Here is a 19,458-nt window from a genome sequence, read left to right as displayed (position 1 = left end):
AACGCGGGTCAAGGGTGTCCGTGTGCCCTCCCTGAGGGAAAACGCGGGTTAAGGGTGTCCGTGTGCCCTCCCTGAGGGGAAAACGCGGGTCAAGGGTGTCCGTGTGCCCTCCCTGAGGGAAAACGCGGGTTAAGGGCGTCCGTGTGCCCTCCTCGAGGGGAAAACACGGGTTAGGGGTGTCCGTGTGCCCTCCCTGAGGGGAAAACGCGGGTAGAGGGTATGTGTGTGCCCTCCCCGAGGGGAAAACGCGGGTCAAGGGTGTCCGTGTGCCCTCCCTGAGGGAAAACGCGGGTTAAGGGTGTCCGTGTGCCCTCCCTGAGGGGAAAACGCGGGTCAAGGGTGTCCGTGTGCCCTCCCTGAGGGAAAACGCGGGTTAAGGGTATGTGTGTGCCCTCCCTGAGGGAAAACGCGGGTTAAGGGTGTCCGTGTGCCCTCCCTGAGAGGAACGTGCGGGATGCGGGTGCTCGAGCGCTCCCCCTGAGGGGCAAGCGCGGGCTAATGGTGTCCTGTGCTCTCCCCGAGGGGAAGGCAGGGGCTCAGGCTGCCCCGCGCTCTCCCTGAGGGGCCGGGACCCTTCCCGGCCGTGCTGCGGCGCGCAGGCGCACCCTCGTCCCCATTTTTCCTTCCGGGACACGGGGGTGTTTCCTGTTGCTGTGGCGGCGGCTCCCGGGACCAAGAGGGAACCGGCGGCTCCCCGGGGAGTCCGGTAAGAGACCGGGCTGTCAGCGCGCCCGCCGGCCCCTGGCTCCGCTCCCCCCGGCCCTGGCGAGTCCCCGGGCACCAGCACACCCTCCCCGGGGCCGCGGCGCGGGGAACCCCCGGCCCCGGTCCCTGTGGGGGCAGCGGGGGCTCGGAGGGCTTCAAGGGGTCTCGGCGTTTGGCCGGGGCAGCGGGTTGATCTTCGCTTTGCCCCAATCCCACAGGTTTACAGCAGTCCCGACCTTTGCAGCTCAGGGCTTCAGCTGCGGGACGGGACGCAGCTCGAAAGATGCGGTGTTTACAATAGAAAGCTCTTTCAAGCGCTACGGAAGGAGTGGAAGATGTTGCTGTGTGCAGTGGGGAGGCGAGCGGCTGTAGCCGGCGTGAAACCGGCTCTCTTTATGCCACAGCTTGAGTCTGAGCATCCTTGTGATCATTAAATCCCGCGCCTCGTCCTCTCGGTTTTTACACACGTTGTATGTACTGGTGCTGCAGCAGCGAGAAAAATCTGGGATGTGCGTGGAGAGATCTTGAATGCGTTAGGGAAAAGGTGGTGGAAACTTCCCTTTGTCCACAATTGGGAAGACTGACCCATTTTAAATATTCCACGGCTCTGGCCCCTTGGGGAGAGGAGCGGGAGATGGTATCAGCTTAGCTTGTGCGTGCTGAAAGGAAACGCTAGGAGTGGTGATGGATTTTGGAGGAGGAGCGGGGGAACAGGCAGTGATTCGAGCAAACAGCTTTCTGAATCTTTCTGGTGCTATGTTTTTTTTTGCTGCTCTAATAAATAAGCATAATTTTTGAATATTGTATGAAGATTTGGTGTGTCACCAAGAGAAAAAAAAGAGCTGCTACTTAGTTCCTTTTCAGTCCCCTCTTAAGAGAGTTTTATGGGAGGCTTTTTTGTTTCTGCCTTTTTGTTTAAATTTATTAAAGTAATAGTTTCTCTTTGGCACGGTAAAATAAAAGAAACCCGTGAAACATTACTCTCAGACAGGAGCCATTGGACATCGTGTGTTGTAGTTCCACCTACTGTTTACCTATGAAATATTTTAAATACCTTTTATGATTGTCATAGTTGCTGCTTCAGTTCTGTATCATAGACTGGGGGAAGGGTTCAGCATGAGAGAATCGAATTGCGACTCCTGTTTCTTTTAGGATAACATGCAGATTTTACTTGGCATTGTTTAAAAACCAGAACTTTTGGTTGTTTATGTGTTTCTGTGCCTAAAGAAAACCCTGTGGCCACCAGACTTTGCACTGTTGCGAATCACACAACCCCTCTCTCTGCTTCATCCAATGGATATTTTGACAATAATACCAGATACAGTGAGCAAGTAATTATAGGTTGTTTTGGAGACAAAGAGGAATGCTCTGACAGGGAGGCTGAAACTTGATAATTTAGTGCTGTTGCTCTCTGGCGTGGACTGTCTCTGTTTCAGAATGTGAAGTATCTCATCTCCCTGCACCCTTCCAGTTTTTGGTTTCTGCCTCTGCGTAATTAGACAAGTGAGAAAACAAGTAAACACCGACCACTGGAGCCACTAGGACAAAGTTAAATCTGCTCCGAGTTCCACAAGATACCTGACCTGGATTTACCCAGTACAGAAACTTCCTCGTGTTCCACTGAAACTCCTCCTCTTTCCTGAGGAGTTTTATCACAGTCACTCTGCTTTTTCTGGAGTGCTGTGGTGGTTTGAAATGTTTCTTGGCTGCTGTGTTGTGCATCTCTGTGTATAAATGCAGAGTTTGTGTTCAGTGTTAATCATTCGTATGAGGGTTGTTTCTTTTGTCAGTTCAAGAGGGAGGAGTTCTCTGTGCGGTGTAAGGGTGAAGAAGGAGGGAAGAGATTCCCTTTGATCCCTGAAGCATTGGACAGTTGAAAACAGAAAAAAAATAATTAAAATTACTAATTTCACATGGAAGCTATTTTGTCCTTGGCTCTCTTCAGCTGGTTGGATTTCATAGGAGGTGAATTTATCCTTGAACTCCTTGCATCATTAGACCTCTGTTAAAATCTTTCCCTGTTTGAACTTAGCTGCTTTAAAGTGTTTTTTTTTTTAATCTGTCATTTAAAAAATAAACAAAAAAAAATCTTTGAGATAAAGAAAGTCAGTAGTTGAATTTTAAATTAATCACAGCTTTTTTGTCAGTGACTTGTTGTTTGCAAATGGCCTTTTAAGAATTATTTTATTGGGCAGTACCATTCCTGACCAAAGGTCAGGGTCATAGTGCTCATAATGTCTGGTGAGTCATAGATTTGTCCTGGAATCCAATTCTGGAAGACATTTATAGGAGATAGGCAGTGTCTGATCCCCTGGAAGGTATTCCTGCTGGGGGAAAAAATGTCTTTGCCTGCCCCTTTCCAGCCAGGTTTGTTGCCCTGTCATACTGTGAACAGGGTGATGCTTTTGGGTGTTGTAATGTGCTGTCCAATAAAATGTGCCTAGGTTGTAAATTACTTTCTGTGAGCAATTGGGAAAACATCTCATTAATAAGAGAAGGTTTTTTTATTAGACCAGATAGTAAATTCATTACTCTCAGTCATGAACAGGATCTTTTCTGATGTTTATGAACCTTTTAGTCTTAAATATTTCTTTACTGGTTGAGATCTTGCTTGAGTCATTCATTAGATCATCTTTGGCACAGGCCCCTGCAAAATGCTTCAAATGAGCGACAGTCCCTGTAGTAAGCAGATCTGGGATAAAGTGATGCTCCCAAAATTCTCAGCCTTAATTCCAAACCTGTGGATTAAAGCCCAGGAATAGCGCTGGTGAGTTTGCTCAGTTCCCACGCCCTGTGGTTCAGTTGCTCTGGTACCCTCAGCTGGAGTGGTGGTGCTCCTGTCCCCATCCAGTCGAGGTGGCCCAAATCCTTGGTCTCCGTGTGTTGGCACTTTGTCTGGTGGTGTCAGCACTGGCCAGAGCTGCAGCCCTTCTGCACAGTCTGTATTAAGATGAAATCCTTTGGAGGGTTTGTTTTTCCCTGCCAAATTAATCTTCTTGCTGTTCAGTGAGTGATTGAGGGAGGAGAGGACAAGGAAGAGCTTGGCTGCAGGAGAAGACAAGGAAGAGCTTGGGTGTAGTGCTCTGAGTTTTTATCTCTGCCTTTTTCAGAAATATCTTCTGTGCTTTACCAGTTTGGGAAGAGATGACAAAACTGTCCTTTCTTCTTTTTCTTCTTTCTCTTTTTTCTTTTTTTTTTTTTGGACATTCCCAAATTCTTGATCTGAATAGGACCAAATGCTACTGATGGTAAATGCAAAAATAATTTTTTTGTCAGTTTGAGTTTACTGATGCTGCTTTAGTCTGGATGACTGGAAAAAATAGAAATCTGGAATTTCTATACACCTGTTAGAGATCTGTTATTTCTTTTCACCTGTAAACAACCCTTCATGTGTATCTCTGCTCTTAAACATCGATCACCATGTGTGCAGGTTGCTGTCCCCTGTCCCTCATTCTTCTCTTTGCTGTTTTTTTCACCCCTGCAGTTCTCTGAAAGCATTTTCAGAGAGGCTTAATAAGAATGCAGAGTAATAAGAATAAATGCAGAAAAATGCATAAAAAGGAAACCACAGTCACTAGTATTCAAAAGCTCCTTCCCATTCTGAATTAGAGCGGCTTGCCTTCAGTGCTGCAGAAGTGTTCAATAGAGGAAGCTGGAGCATGTTTTATAAAATCAAGTATGCTTATAAAACAGTCTTCTGGCAGGTTTGAGAGTTCTCTTACATGGGCAAAAATAATGCCACTTTGAAATCATGAAGTAAATGCATTTCAAATAGTCTCATGGAGCATCAGGTCCTTGGATTCAGCTGCAGTTTCCTGCGGCTTTTCTGTAGCATTTTCCTCTTTTCTAGTATGTTCTCCACTGTTGTGTAAAGAACCTTTCAGCAGTGGAGGGAAGTCATACACAGCACTATTAGAGATGTCAGCTGATTAAGTGAAAAATGCCTACTGAGAGTGCCACAAGCTGTTATCTTTAACTGAGCAAGGGCATGATTTTAAAATTGAAATATGTTTTAAAGTGAGATCCCTTTTTCAGTTACCTTAACAGGGAGCTCAAGTTTTTCAAGTGGAATTGGACCTACTAATCATTGATAGGAAAAGAATTACTGAGTGTAATCACTGAAAATAGGTAAATGTCAGAGAATATAAATATCTTGTTGAAATTTGATGTTTATTGATTACTATATTACAGAATTCTAGGTGAGTTACGTGGATTTCAGGACTGTGTAGGGAAGCAGTGGCTGTGGGAACATGGGGCATCCATCGGGCTGCCTGTTCTGCCCTGGAGGGAACCCATCTGTGAGCAGGACTTGAAGCCAACCCAGCCTGACGTCATGGAGAATTTCCTCTGTTTCCTTTTGTGTGGTGATTTTTGTCCTACAGTTTGTTTCTTTGTCTCAGGGGAGAAGGGATTTCCATTGTCACCTACTTGTTTGTTGTTGTGGCATGTCTTTTAACAAGCTCTTCGTTCCCTCGTGGTAGGTGGAGGCCTTATCATTGCTGAAATAATGAATGTATTTCTTATTCTCTACAGAGTTTTATAGGTGATAATTTTGATACATTTTTCCCGTGCCTTTGCAGAGGCACATACATTTGAAATTAGATGTGGTGCCTTTTGGTTTGTGGCGTGGGGTGTGGTAGTGGTAGGAATATCCCAAATAAGAGAAGCTGTGGGAGGTGATAGTTTTTGTGGAGGTTTTTTGTGTAAGTGTGTGTGTGTGGCAGGCACTTGGGAGCAGAACTCTGCACTCCATTTCCCACACTTGAGGAAGTTTTATAACATGTGAGCATCTTGCAGGTCTGTGCACTCAGTCTTTCTCTCAGTCTTGTTTTTCTATCTTTATTAATTTATTTGTGTTTAAAGCCAAGTAAGTATTTTGGTCCTGTTCTCTGGCTTCTGCTGAAATTAGGGAAAACACAAGTGAGCATCTCTCCGGGTTAGCCAGGAGCCTTAAAGCAGATCCCAGCCCTGGTGCCAGGCGGGGGTGGTTCTGAGGAGACCTTAAATAGTTTTTCCTCTGCACTTTAAACATAAACTGGCTTTTCTCTAGCAGATACAGCGTTCGTCTTTCCACTTTTGCTCTATTTCTTTTTTAACAGGCATGTCTGGCAAAAGGCACATCCTGGTGTCCTTTACTGAGTTGTTGGTGTCCTGCTTTGCTTTTGATGAAGGATCTTGTTTTATGGATGGGCAGAAAGGCTGCAGAAAATATTTGGCACTATCAGTTCCCCTCCTGTTTTCTCAATAAGTAGTTATCAGGAGGAAAGAACCCGAGATTGGATTTTGCTATACTATTAATAGTTTTATGGCTTTTGGGTGAAAGGGCTGCTTTGGTCCCTGTATCTGGGAACAATTCCTTTGTGCAGCTGGAAGGGTGGTAATGCTGTGGTGCTGGTAATGCTCTGATGATTCTGGAGAGTGTTTTGATCTTTAATTTACTGTTGTTACTGCAACTCCCAGCAATAGTCCGTGCAGAAAGGCAGCTGTTCCTGTGGAGCCAAAAAATTGCTGCCCCTTGATTGGTATCAATTTTGGATGGAGAGACATGGAAATGGCCTTTGCAAAGATGAGGAAAGCTGTGGAGGTTGGGCAGAAAACTGCTCGTGCATTCCAGAGTGGCTCTTGGTTCTTGGATGTGTGAATTGCACTCGGTGGTGCAGTCTTACTGAAAAAGCTCAGGGGTTTGGTATAAAATCAAGATCGGAACATGCACAACAAGGATGCTTGCCACAACACCTGAGCTTACTCTGCACCACTTCCAAAATAAAAATCCTTTGTGTGCCATAATTCCTTTCCCTAGACAGGAAAGAATAATTAAGACTTTTTTTTTATGTGTGTGCATTTCAGATTGTGCAGTGAATGTCCACAAGAACTGCAAGAGTTTGCTGACTGAATGCAGCAGCATCAGACCCAAGGTGGGCTTTAACATTTGTTCTTCTTTTATCATAACAGGGCTTGACATAATAAGTTTAATTTATGCAAGTGGTTTGATTTACATCTGTACAGAATCTTGCCCTACATCTTTGAGGCATCGAGTAGTTATTAACTTGTTATTACAGTAATTAATGATAATGTATGGAGGGAAAATAAAGTGAAATGTTTTATTGCCATACTAGGAATTACTTAGCCTGCTCCCCAGAACTGTGACTAACCCTAAGAGTGCTCAAACCCATCACTTCTTTGGGGAATATAATTGAATTACATGGTACTTTTGAATGTTGTGCCATCTCAAAGCTGATAGAAGAGCATGAGGGGTGATGGGGAATTTGGTCGTAAGAGTTGCATATTATTTCTAAGCCAGAAAATGCAGAATAAGTGATTCCGTTTGGGAACTGTGATGAACCTGGTCTTGCTATGCTGTTTATTTTTCATCTCTGTCACTGTGGTGCCTGTGATTGCATGTAAGGTCACAGGTTGTTTCACATAGATGTCTATCTGTTGGGGTTTTTTGTTCTGGTATTGGTTTTGAAAATCATTTCCTCCTCCTTATAACTAATAATACTTGAGGGAGTTTTGGTTTGTTTTAACCTGCAAGTGCTGATGATTTCAGAGACTGATAGCAGATTAGGGAGTACTGTGAGGGGGAAAAGGGAGAGCAGAGCAGCTCAGACCTGAGCAATTAGGGGTTAGAGGAAGTGTGTTCAGCCATTGGTGATAGAGAATGTAACTCTTCTGAGGGCAGAAATGTTCTTGTGGGGGTTTTGATGGATAATTTTAAACATCTCAGGGCATTGTGAATTTCCCTTTTAAACCGAAAAATTCATTTGCTCTGATGCTTTCATTTCCACTCTTCACCATCCTGAACTTCATGGTTGAATCAGCCCTGACAAACCACTCCTGAAGTGAGCAGAGAGGGAGTGGTGGCACAAAATGGGGTGAAGAATTCAGTCAGAAATGGGAACCCCAATGGGAAGCTTCCCAAAAGCCATTTGTTCCAGTCTGTATTATTTATTTATTTACTTTGCATCTTTGATAACTTGCATCTCAATGGTTTTTAATAGCCTAGTGTTGCAAGAAGGAGGAAGCTTAGCAAAGATTGCCAAAGATGCAATTTGAAATTGGCAGTCTGAATTTTGATTGAAAGTGGCTGGATTAGTTTAGTCAGCATTGGTAGGAACCAAACAACAGCAACGTGTAAGTGAAGACTGTCAACGTGAAGGGGTTGCTTTCATCTCATAAATTAATTATCATAGCTTTAATTCAGCTTCAATTTTATTCAGTTTCAGTTTTGGTTCTATTTCAGCCTGATTTATACTTTGTGGAATTTAATACCGAGTGTTAGTGTCTATATGTCATCCGTCTGGCACATAAAAAAATCAAAGCTGTTATTGTGTTAAATCTTTTATATTCTCAGTGAACATCTTCACTTACAGTTAATGCTATAGGATAGGAAAAATCTGATTCATTTTGGACTGAAAGTTTGGTCTAGATGTGTAAGAATATTGTATTTTTTCCTATAGCAGAAAGATTTGCAGCACAGACCTTCTGGATCTCCACAAAGTTCGCCCCAGTGCATTTCCCCAGGTTTGTACTAAAGAATGATTTCTGTGCTCAAGGCTTATCTGTTCGATTGCATTTTTTTTCTTTAATATGTTTTAAAGGCTATACACGGTGTGTTATTGAAGTATAGAGAAGGTCTCTTTTAATAAGATGGTTTCATTTTTTTTTCTATTGGGAATGGCTTAGAGGCTCCTAGCAATCTCCTGTGTGTTTTTATCTTTTTATCTTTTTATTTTTCTTTATACCTTCTTGCTGTGTAACCTCAAAATATCATGGTGAAAAGGGATCAATAAGCTCGTTTTTCATTGATTGTCTATTCTCTGGCCTCTGAAAAGACTAGAACTGTGAACTTTGTTTTACATCAGATTTTCATAATTGTCTATTTAAAACTTGCCTGCAGCTAGTGGTTGCTAGAAATCTCTAAGACAAGCTAGCACTAATGGTCTGAACATAAATCTTTGTTGAAACTAAGTGAGGAAAAAGGATCTGGGAGGAGAAAAAAACCAAGAAGAAAGAACATTTGTGTTGCAGCATAGACTTTGAAATACCTTTTTGCTCCTGGAAAAAGACCATCCCAGTCACAGGTGTATTAAATGGCATTTTAATTTTACAAGATGTTACAAGGTCTGCATTAACAGACCAGGTGAGTGTCAAACACAGCTGGCTTGGATGTCTGAGCACCACTCTGGGTGTTTCAGCTGTTGTCAGGTACCATTTGCGTTGCAAGGTGTCCTCTTCATGAAATGATTCTTCCCAAGAGGCAGCACAGGGGATAATTGTTGTAAGGAGATAAGTGGCTGTTTGCATTACCCAGAATGGGTCTGTGCATTTAGGAGAAAGTGCAGAGACTAAAATAAGAAGCAGGGGCTAATGAAAATGGGAGAAGTTGTCTGTAGGGCTGGTCTGTGTGAGGGGAGCAGCGATCGATGTGGGGCACAGCAGTGTGCAGACAGTGCTAATTGAACTCAGAAAATGGCTTGTGGGCCATGCAGGCTCTGCTAGGCAGACAGTGCTCGTTTTCCTTAGTCAAAAGCAGAAGCTGGAAATTAAAGGAACAGCTAATAGCCTGGGCATTGTATGTTGTTAGCCACAGCATAACCCTGCAGACTGCAGTGCCCAGCAAAAAACCCCCAAAGATATTGTCTCAATGTAAAAGAAAAATTCATTTTAAGAGAGTTATAAACTGTGTTGTGCGTCCCCATCCCTCTCCCCTTGTTTTGCCTCTGAAGATTTTTAGGTCTGGCCTATCCTTGTGTAACAGAACTTCATGTTCTCAAGAAAGAGAACTTGATGGCCAATAATTTCAATACTTCCCCAAATGGAAACACAGGGAATTGGTTATTAAGCCTTTGTTTAAGAAGTCTGACTGGGCAAATCTTTCAGATACTTTGTCTCCTTTTGGATCTTGGAGGGGATGGAAAGGACTCAGTTTACCCAGTTTGTTGTAGACTGACAGTGTACTGTGTGTGTAGCTAGCAGGTTTCAAACCCAAATAGGTTTTGGGAAAGGTATTTCCAGCAGGATAAGATGTGGTGATATAATTTCTATTAAATGTCATTGATGAAACCTCCCCTGCAGCCCCAAAACAATTCTTGTGTCAATGATGAAATGAGAAACAAGGAGGTATAGAGCACGGGATATGAAAAAAATGTGGAAAAACCTGTTTCATGACAAGAACCGCAAATACCTTGATTTAATTGTGCTCCTCTGAACGAGGTAGAAGTGGGAGAGAGAATTATTAGTGAAGGTACACTAAGGAGGGCAGGCTGAAAAAGGGGAACTTTTAGGGCTGGGTGGACACCAGTGTTTTTACTAGAAAAGTGACACATTATCTGGGAACTGGAGAGCCCCTTGAAGTGCTACAGCAGCACCCCCCTGGTCCTGGAGCAGCCTCCTGGACATGGGACTGGGAGAGGAGTTGAGTCTGTCCCTGCAGTGACAGAGCCCTGGGGTCAGGGATCTGTGAGATCCCACTCCCATGTCCTTAAAAGCTCTTTGAAAAAGGGCAGCTACAGACCTTGTCAGGGATCAATTCTAAAGATTGTCTGGCTGAGTCTTCGTCTTTGACTTCCCTAGAGTTCCTTTTTTAAAAGGATGTATTTTGTCTCCTGTTCTTTATCATTTATTACAGACATTAGTACTAAATAATTGTATCCATTTTTTATAAGTCTATTACAGGCTTCCACGTATTGTGTAATAGTGATTAAAATTTCAAATATCTTTCCAGTTCGCAGTCTGTCTAGATTTAAAAAGCATTAAAAAGCTGCAGTATTAAAATTAAATTTAGCTCTGGTATCTATTATGTGCAGTGTGTGTGCATGCAGATATAAATCGCTGTGAGCAATAAACATTGCAAAGAACCTGTGAGGTTTTTTTTCCTGTGATCTCTGATTTTTCTTGTTTGCCATGAAATGTTCTATGCCCTTATACGGTGGGGTGTGAATAATTGTGTGTAGGTTCTGGTGTTTTACTAAAGGAGAAGATACTTTGCAATTTCCACACTAAATGGGCACAGTAGGGACCAATTTCCTGCACTTCAGACCTGCTGATTTAGCCAATACAGTAAGTTAAGTGGCAGCTTTACATTTCTAGAAGGATCACAGGTAGTATAAAAACAGAGCATCTCTGGGGCCACTTTACTGTGGCAGGTCTGAGGGCAGCCAGTGGTGAGCATGGGGAATACAAATTCAAAAAGCAGCGGCAGAAGCAATGCCATTCCAGCTCACCCCGAGCTGTCTTTTTGTGGTTCCTTTTCAAGAAAATGGAATGAGAATGTTTTTTTGGACAATGAGCTCCTCACATCCAAGATCCTGTCAGTTCTCCGTCCGCATTCCGAGCGAGGGCTGAGAGCAGGCGAGCTGCAGTGCACGCCTCATTTTCTGAGTACCAATTCCATTTTTGCTTCTTTAGCCACTTCTCTAAAGGAGCAGCCCCGAAGTCTTCTCCTGGGACCGGATGGCACCCCAGCACTGTCCCGGAACCTCGGGATGACTATCGCCCAAAGAGGACATCCCCAGCCTTCACTCAACACTGCTGGAGCTGTTAATAAATTTGGGTGAGTAAAATGCTTCTTTTCTAATCCACTGGCTTCAGCTGCCCCCCACCTCCCCAGCGTGAAAAGAGAAATGAGACCTCAGATCGAGTTTTCAACCTCAAAAGAGTTTTATTGAGCTTTTAATTCTGAAAGATTTTTCCCTGAACAATGTTGGGTTTTTTTCCTTTTTCATCTTTAGTCCTTCTGTCCTGTGTCACAAAAGATATTGTCTAAAATAGTGCAGTATTTGAGTGTTTCTGTCTAGATTATGGTTTTCATGGATGTATTTTTCTTGAGAACTACTGTGAAATTCAGTGATCTTGTCTGAGTTCAGCTGTTCTAGGTTGGGCTGGTGCTGACTGGTGTAGGAGGCAGCAGTGTTTTAAATTGCTAAATACCTTCATTAAAATAGTAGGCAAACTCAAGGCTATCTGCTGTTTTAAGTAGCTATTTACTTTTGATGTGCCCCAGTTATCCTCCCTTCCCAGTGAAAGTGCCCTTTGTACTCTGAACTGGCTGTGGCTTGTCACCAGGTGATGTCCTTGTAAACTGTCATACCAGAAGTTACAAGCTTTGCTCGTGCTGCTCTAATTAAACTGCAGTATTTCAGCGTTGGAGTTGCTAAATTGATTTAACTGTTTAAAGAGCGCTGTGATATCTTATTTATTTGTTGTAAGATAATTGCACTGTAGTTTAGGAAAGATGCTTGTTAAAGAAGCTGGATTTTTTTTTTTTAATTTTAATTGTTCTGGTCTAATTTCTTTGGCCATTTAGGCTAATTTCAGGAGACATGGATGAAGGGGATTCAGGCTTTATAAAATTTAAGCAGACTTCAGATGACGTTGTCTCGCTTGCACCTTCAACAGCAGACTCCATTTTTCTGGAAGGTATGGAATTTCTGTGCTTTTCAGGATTGTTATGCAACTTCTCCCACGGGTTTGAAAGCAGCATCGAGGTGTTTTTGCTCTTGTTATTGTTACTGATGGTAAAGAGGGATATGGTGAGAAACAAATTAATAAAAATTGAAACTGAATGTGCTTTTGGTCTAGATGCATATTCTGTGTCCCTCCGGAGTGAAATAGAAACAGATGCTCATGAGTTTGAGTCAGAGTCTTGGAGTGTTGCAGTGGAACAGCCTTATGCAAAAAGGCAAAGGAAAGACGTTATAAAAAGGCAAGATGTAATTTATGGTAAGAGTATTTGTTATTCTTAAAACTTCTTCTATTTCATAGTGCCAGTATTGTGAAACAAAGCAGAAATCATTTTTGTTGGTTCCCATTTTGATTTGTGGTTGAAAACTGAAACTGAGTGACAGTTTTTGAGTCTGTTACCTGCATTAATGTGTATAATTCCTTGTGTGAATGTCTTTAAGCATCCCATGGGTTTCAACAGGGCTCTGTAAGCAGCAAAGCCCAACTGTACAATTAGGGAACAGTTCCACTGTCACTGGGAGATGTCCTTAAATAAGTAGGGTCAGTCACTGCTGGGTTGGGATATTAGCAAGGCAAATTTAGGAGCTTCACTTGAGTGATGCAAAGACTGTAGTGAAGAAGATGATCGTGGCTTTCAGAGCCTGCTCTTATGTCTCACTGCACAGCATATAAATGACTTCTGATTTTATTTCTGTATTTCCCCTTGCCCAGAACTAATGCAGACTGAAATGCACCATGTTAGGACACTGAAAATAATGCTGAAGGTGTACTCCAAAGCCATGAGAGAGGAGCTGCAGTTCTCAAATGCAGTCATCAACAAGCTCTTTCCCTGTGTGGATGAGCTGCTGGAGATGCACGGGCAATTCCTGCTCCAGCTGAAGGAGAGACGGAAGGAATCTTTGGAAGAAGGCAGTGACCGAAATTATGTAATCCAGAACATTGGAGACCTCTTGGTAAAACAGGTGTGAATTAAATCCTACCAATGATGTTGACACTATAAAGCTTCTAAAAAGCTACCTGTGAGGGTGAAGTTACGTGATGCAAAGATTGATATCATCCTGGGTTTATGGTTCTCTTCCCAGTTAATGTGGGAATATATCTAGTCACAAATAACATGAAATGGTCATTAAATGTTCTCTGGGCATGCACATATACATGCTGTGGGATATGTGACTTGTCTGGTTCTGTTTTTCATCTATTCCAAGAGTAAAGTAACATATTCCTAGTGTCCATTCCAAACTTGGCTCTCCTTCAGATAAAGCCAGACTTCTTCGTTCTGATCTTTTAGAAATACAGTCAGGATCCTTTGAACTCATGGCAGCTTTAGCACCATTCTTCCTTGGAGTGGATGCAACAATGTTATCCATTTTTTTCTGCCGTTCAACTTTTACAGTTCACAGACTTTTTAAGTGCAGAGATCCAGAAATCCTTTTTAAAAATTCTCATAATTCCAACCATCATTTGATATTTGGTTATCTTATGGTATTCCAAGCCCTTGCATGTCACGCTGCATAAATCTCTCATTTCTGGTACAGAAGAAATTGAAATACAGGAGAAATGTCTCAGAAGCCATGTTAAACCTTGGGTTTGTAGTGGAGGTAGGTTTACTCTGAATGATTCATGTCTTTCATTCTTCTATTTCCAATTAGTTTTCAGGTGAAAATGGGGAGAGAATGAAAGAAAAATATGCTGTGTTCTGTTGTGGACACAATGAAGCTGTTAGCCATTACAAAGACCTGCTCCAAAGCAATAAGAAGTTCCAAAACTTAATAAAGGTAAACAGTAACCAGAAGTCTCCTATTCTGACTATGCAAAATATACTTCACTGATTTGGGCTTTGTTTTATACTTGAAGATCCCTCAAATGTCAATGAGCAGGGTTAAGGCATATTTTCATTATTTGGTAGGTTGTGAGCTGCTTGTATTTTAGATCATTTGAGCTATTTGGAGACAAAACCACAATTAGCAAGTGTTACATTTGAGGCAGGCTCTTGAGAGCACCTAGGACTGGGGAATAGAGTATTTGTTCTATTCAGGGCTCTGTCCTGCTGTGTGGCCATCAGGGTAAATTGGTTTGTTAATAAATTAAATCAATGATAAATGCTGTTGATGAGCTGCTGTGGAAGAAGCAGGGACTCTTAGTCAGATTTTGCTCACGCCATCATCTTTCCAAACCCAGGAGATTGTCTACAGGGTGGTTTTTAACCTGCAGTTAATAGGAAGGGCTGAAGAGACATGGCCCAAGTGGAAGCTGTAACCTGAATCTCAGATGGCTTTGCAGAGGCCTAAATATTCTCATTTTCCAGTCACCAGTAAGTGATACTGTGTGAACTTTCCAGCACAGCTCTGTACTTAATAGCTCATCTTAGCCAGGCACCTTTAAAGTGAGAGCCCTTCACTTCCAAGGCGCTAAATAAGTGACCAGAGTTTGAAAACATGTGGCTTCAGTCCTTGTAGAGAAAGATCTTGGTACTGTGTTCTCCTGCTGCCAGGTGTGTGCTGTACCTGCAGTCAGATTAACTGGTGCTTTACAGTCCTCCCTTTCTAAACAGGAATGTGTTTCTGTAGGTCAGGCTATTGGGGAGCATACAGTGGTAAAATAAACACTTAATTTCTTCATTATTGATTTAATTTGACTGGTAGATGGTTGAGTGTGGTTTTAAAACCACAGAACTTTCCTATATATTTAAGGTCTGACCCTGTTATAAAGGGCGATCAGTTACCAACAGTCGGTCAGACAGTTCAGGTTTGGAAGTTTCCCTGATTGACTCCACATTTAGTTAACAGGATTTGAAAACAATACCCAAGATATTTTCCAGTAGTAAAGGCAAATTTTTGAATGCTGTCAGTTGTTTTGCTTTAGTAGAAGAGTGCAGCTAATTTCATGGTGCTGTCTCTAATGTGCAGAGGTGTTTTGGGGCAGAAAGCATGTGAATGGAGAGGGAGTTAGATCAGCACCATGCACAGTGGGTGTGACAGGTTTTGTCCTGTTTTCTAGAAAATTGGGAACAGTTCCATCGTGAGGAGGTTGGGTGTTCAGGAGTGCATCCTCCTGGTCACCCAGCGCATCACCAAGTACCCGGTCCTGGTGGAGCGGATCATTCAGAACACAGAAGGTGGGATGGTCCCTGCAAGCCTCACAGTTGTCAGCTGGTCCATTTTCTGCCGTGTTTTGCATGTTCTCACCTCAGACAGGCTGTTACCTGCTTTCTCACTTCTCTGTTGGCTGATGGTGCCAGATCAGTCTCATGTCAGAGGGTCAAGAGAATCACAGACTGGTTTGGGTTGGAAGGGACTTTAAAGTTTATCTCATTCCACCCCCTGCCATGGGCAGGGACACCTGCCGCTATTCGAGGCTGCTCCAAGCCCCATCTTGGGGGCCCTTGGACACTTCCAGGGATCCAGGGGCAGCCACAACTGCTCTGGGCACCCTGTGCCAGGGCCTCCCCACCCTCACAGTGGGGAATTTCTTCCCAATCTGCCATCCAACCCTGCCCTTCTTCATCTTAAAGCCATTCCCCCTTGTCCTGTCACTCCAGGCCCTTGTTAAATAATCTCTCTCCATCGTTCCTGTAGGCTCCCTTCAGGCCACACTTAGGTCACTCTGAAATTTCTTTTCTCCAAGCTGAACAATCCCAGTTCTCCCAGCCTCTCCTCAGAGGTGAAGAGCAGCATTTAAAGTCTGCAACCACAAACCCATAGTAGTTAAACCTGTTGGTTCATTAGCTTTTCAGAGCTTTAGGTTATTATATTTTATTTTTAAACTTAAGCTCTTAGAAAATACTGTTAGATGTCCAGTATGGAACCCTTATGCTAACATACATTTGGATGGCTTATGTCTTGTATTCTGGAATTGGAAATGTGGCTGACTGCTTCTCTCTTCCCCTAGCTGGAACTAGAGATTACGAAGACCTGACCCAGGCCCTTGGTTTAATTAAGGACACCATCACCCATGTAGATGCCATGGTAAACGAGTGTGAGAAGGGGCAGCGACTCAAGGAGATCATGCACAAAATGGAACTGAAATCATCTGGGAAATGCAAGAATGGCCTTTTGTTCCGGAAGGATGACATGGGCCGGAGGCGGCTGCTCCTGGATGGGATGCTGTACTGGAAAGCTGCATCAGGGCGCCTCAAAGGTACAACACCAGCAAGGGCAAAAACACAACTGGGAAACAAGATTTATGTTGTTGTATTTTTTTTTTTTTTAGTAACTGTTTATTAGTGATCGATTGGGTATAAAATAAGATGACAATAACCTGCTTGTTTAATAGGATATTGGAGGAAATAGCACTTGTTCTATTCTTGGCTTGTCCAATAAGCATCTCTATAATGGTGCATGATAAGTTCCTTATGCTGTTTGCTTATTATCTGGCTGATCTGCTTCCCAATTCAAGAGGGAAGTCTTCAGGTGGATGACAAAGCTTTGAGTCATCCTGACTTAGTCTCCTGTGGAAAGGCATTATCTTGTGCGAGCTCTGCTTCACACTTTGCAAAACCTGTGTCATGTCAGCTGCGTGACACTTAATTCTGCATTTGCCAGAAAATCAAAGCAGTGGCCATCAGGGAATATTTGAGGAGCTTCATTGCTCAGGTGTTCAAGGAGAAGCTTCAGTGACACAGAAAGTGCAGCCAGGAGTAGGTGGGACCCTGAATGGCTGCAGTTCCAGAAGAATCTGCTGTTGAGAGAGACATGTTCCCTCTGGAGTGCTGGAGTCCATGTGTAGGATGTGTGTGTGGGTGTTCTCAAGCTTTAAATGAGCTCTGTTTAAATCAGCTGGTTCTGCATGGTGCAGCCTGGCTGGGGACAGCCCAAATGGAAGGCAGTAACAGACCCAGTATTGCAAATGGTGACATACTATTCCCTGGCCTGCAGGAAATATAAGTTAAGTGATTTTTGAGTCTGGACTGGTCTTTCTGCTTTAAAATATTACTTTCTTTCCTTTTTTTTTTTTTTTTTTTTGTCTCTTTTGTTACTGTAGATATTCTGGCAGTCCTGCTCACTGATGTACTGTTGCTCTTACAAGAAAAGGACCAAAAATACACATTTGCATCCGTGGTAGGTATTGTTCTCTTTATTTAAAACATGCACTTAGAGGATTTATGAAGGTGACAGTAACTGCAGAAGAAACACAATTAGGGATGTTAGATACTTGTTAGAGGAGGTTCAGAAAGAAAGTTAAGTGAATAAATCAGCCACGTATTATGGAATCACTTTTTCTGAAGCAGTTCTGGTACTTGTTGAATCCTTTCCCCACTCTCCCAGTGCAAAAAGTATTTCCTTGGATTGGCCAGTTGTAGCTACCACATCTCCCATGATTTTCACTGCTTCTCTTCTTGTGCTGTGACTTTCCCTTTCATTGAATTTTGTTCGGCTGAGATTTTGTACAAGTCATGGACATTACTTCTTGGCCCTCCCATGTCAGAGATTACAGTCTGAAAATCATCTTTAATAGCCTCTTCTTCATAAATTGTCTTACAGACACCTACAGTTCCAATCTCTGCAGCAGCCCATAGCAATGGACTATTTTTCAAAGCACTTGCTAGAACTGTGCTTTGAAAAACACTTGCAAATAGATCCTGCTTCTGTTTAGTGTGCAGGGTAAGAATCTGCCATTTCAGTCAGGGACATGGTGACTGTGGTCATAGTGCCCTGAGGTTTATTAGGGGCAGAGAACTTTCCTGAAATACGTGGAATAAGCACTAAGTGCAGATGGTATTACTGCAGCACTCCAGAACATTCAGTGAATTCGTTTGCTTTTCTAGGGCATTTCCACAGGTGTCCTCAAAGAAATTAATTTGTACAATTTGTCCTGATCTAGTTCACTGATGGCTGTTGTAGAACCTGTTACAGAGAAACTCTTCTATGTAATTGTTTTCTTGCATGTATTTTTTTTTCAAGACATTAACATTAGAGCTGAATTCTAATGGCAAAAGCTATTTTGGTGACCTCAGGGCTGTACAAACAACTGCTTTTCAAATTACCCTTCTCCTAATGCACAGAACAGGGTGCTGTGTGGTGGATTTTTTTCCCCTCTGGAAACGTGCTCTACACTTAGAGTCTGACCAATTTTTTTTCATCTTTGTATGTATACAGTTCATTTGAAATTTAATATCACTTCTCCATAAATAAATCAAGTGAGGGAGCAAATGGATCTGCTCAGTGATTCTGTTTTTCCAGTGACCTCTGTTCATGGCTGGAATTGCAGTACAGCTGCTCAGGGAAGCTGGCAGAAGCTGGTGTTCCTGGTGTTTGCTTCACAGTTCACTTCTCTTGTCATGGCTCTAGATTATTCTGTAAAGGTTCAGCAGTCACAAAGAGCTGCTTTATCCTGGGAAGGAACTTTCTAGGCTGCATATGTTGGAGCTATGCTGTAGGAAGCCTAGACAGGTTTATAGTAACTAATACCCCTCCTGTAAATGTGTTTTCATTGCAGAGGCTGACAGCTAATCCAGTTAATGCTCATTATACAATACACTACCTGTCACCTGGTATCATTTTTATCAGGGTCTGACACCCTCTAACACCTCTGTTTTCTTTCTTTTGTTGCCAACATAAAACCTCTAACAGTTCCTCTTGTTCTCTCCTTTCACTTCACAGTGTGTCATTAAGGTTTTTGTTTTCTTTGTCAGATTTTGGGTTTGCCTCCTTTTGAGCAAAATTTTTTGAGCCTGTTCTTGACTTCTGGGACTCAGTGGGAATCTTTAAATTAACACAGGCTTTGATGTTGAATCACATATCAAGACCTTTTGGTTTTGCCATGTTCATTCTTCATTCCATGTTTGGATTCATGGTAGAAAAATGACAATCATAAAAATCGTGAAAAAGCCAGAGTTACCTCATGATGTTACAGCTCCTGGTGGCTCTGGATAAATAGGAAGAGGGGGCAGCTAGGAAACAATTCCTAAAGAACACATACAATGTATTGCAATAAATGGTATTTTATTTTACAGGACTCTAAGCCACCAGTTATCTCACTGCAAAAGTTGATTGTGAGAGAGGTAGCTAATGAGGAAAAGGCAATGTTCTTAATTAGTGCTTCCTTAAAAGGACCTGAAATGTATGAAATTCACACCAGCTCCAAGGAGGAGAGGAATTCCTGGATGGCACACATCCGCAGGGCTGTGGAGAGGTAAGGGAGGAGGGAAGGCAGGAGGGCCCAATGTCTTGCTTGTCTTCTCTTCACAGCACTCACGGGTGTAAATTTATCTTTAAAATCTGTTTGACTCTTCCTAAACTTTCTTTGTAAGACTTCAGTGTGCAATTCTGTTTGTGTTCATTGGGAAGA

General features: G+C 42.7%; 1 protein-coding gene across 6 annotated transcripts in view; it reads left to right on the top strand.

The window, feature by feature from the left end:
* Positions 1-19,458, top strand: part of ARHGEF18 (Rho/Rac guanine nucleotide exchange factor 18) — a 43,326-nt gene that overhangs the window by 11,309 nt on the left and 12,559 nt on the right. For 3 of the 6 annotated variants that reach the window (XM_066205495.1, XM_066205496.1, XM_066205494.1), the window contains exons 1-12: positions 641-706; positions 6,553-6,620; positions 8,166-8,229; positions 11,116-11,260; positions 12,014-12,126; positions 12,289-12,429; positions 12,883-13,133; positions 13,821-13,946; positions 15,169-15,286; positions 16,060-16,308; positions 17,152-17,228; positions 19,124-19,302. In XM_066205495.1, coding sequence (XP_066061592.1) covers positions 11,193-11,260; positions 12,014-12,126; positions 12,289-12,429; positions 12,883-13,133; positions 13,821-13,946; positions 15,169-15,286; positions 16,060-16,308; positions 17,152-17,228; positions 19,124-19,302 — 1,322 coding nt within the window. In that variant the 5' untranslated portion in view covers positions 641-706; positions 6,553-6,620; positions 8,166-8,229; positions 11,116-11,192. Of the gene's footprint in view, positions 1-640; positions 707-6,552; positions 6,621-8,165; positions 8,230-10,862; positions 11,261-12,013; positions 12,127-12,288; positions 12,430-12,882; positions 13,134-13,820; positions 13,947-15,168; positions 15,287-16,059; positions 16,309-17,151; positions 17,229-19,123; positions 19,303-19,458 lie in introns of those variants that run through there. The other 3 variants (XM_066205493.1, XM_066205492.1, XM_066205497.1) reach the window with 2 other exon arrangements.

The sequence above is a fragment of the Chamaea fasciata genome, unplaced genomic scaffold (assembly GCF_029207755.1).
Source record: "Chamaea fasciata isolate MVZ Bird 193981 ecotype frontalis unplaced genomic scaffold, bChaFas1.0.hap1 SCAF_28, whole genome shotgun sequence".
Taxonomy (NCBI): Eukaryota; Metazoa; Chordata; class Aves; order Passeriformes; family Sylviidae; genus Chamaea; species Chamaea fasciata.
The sequence above is the reverse complement of the archived record's forward strand: the minus strand, read 5'-3'. Positions and strand labels throughout refer to the sequence as shown.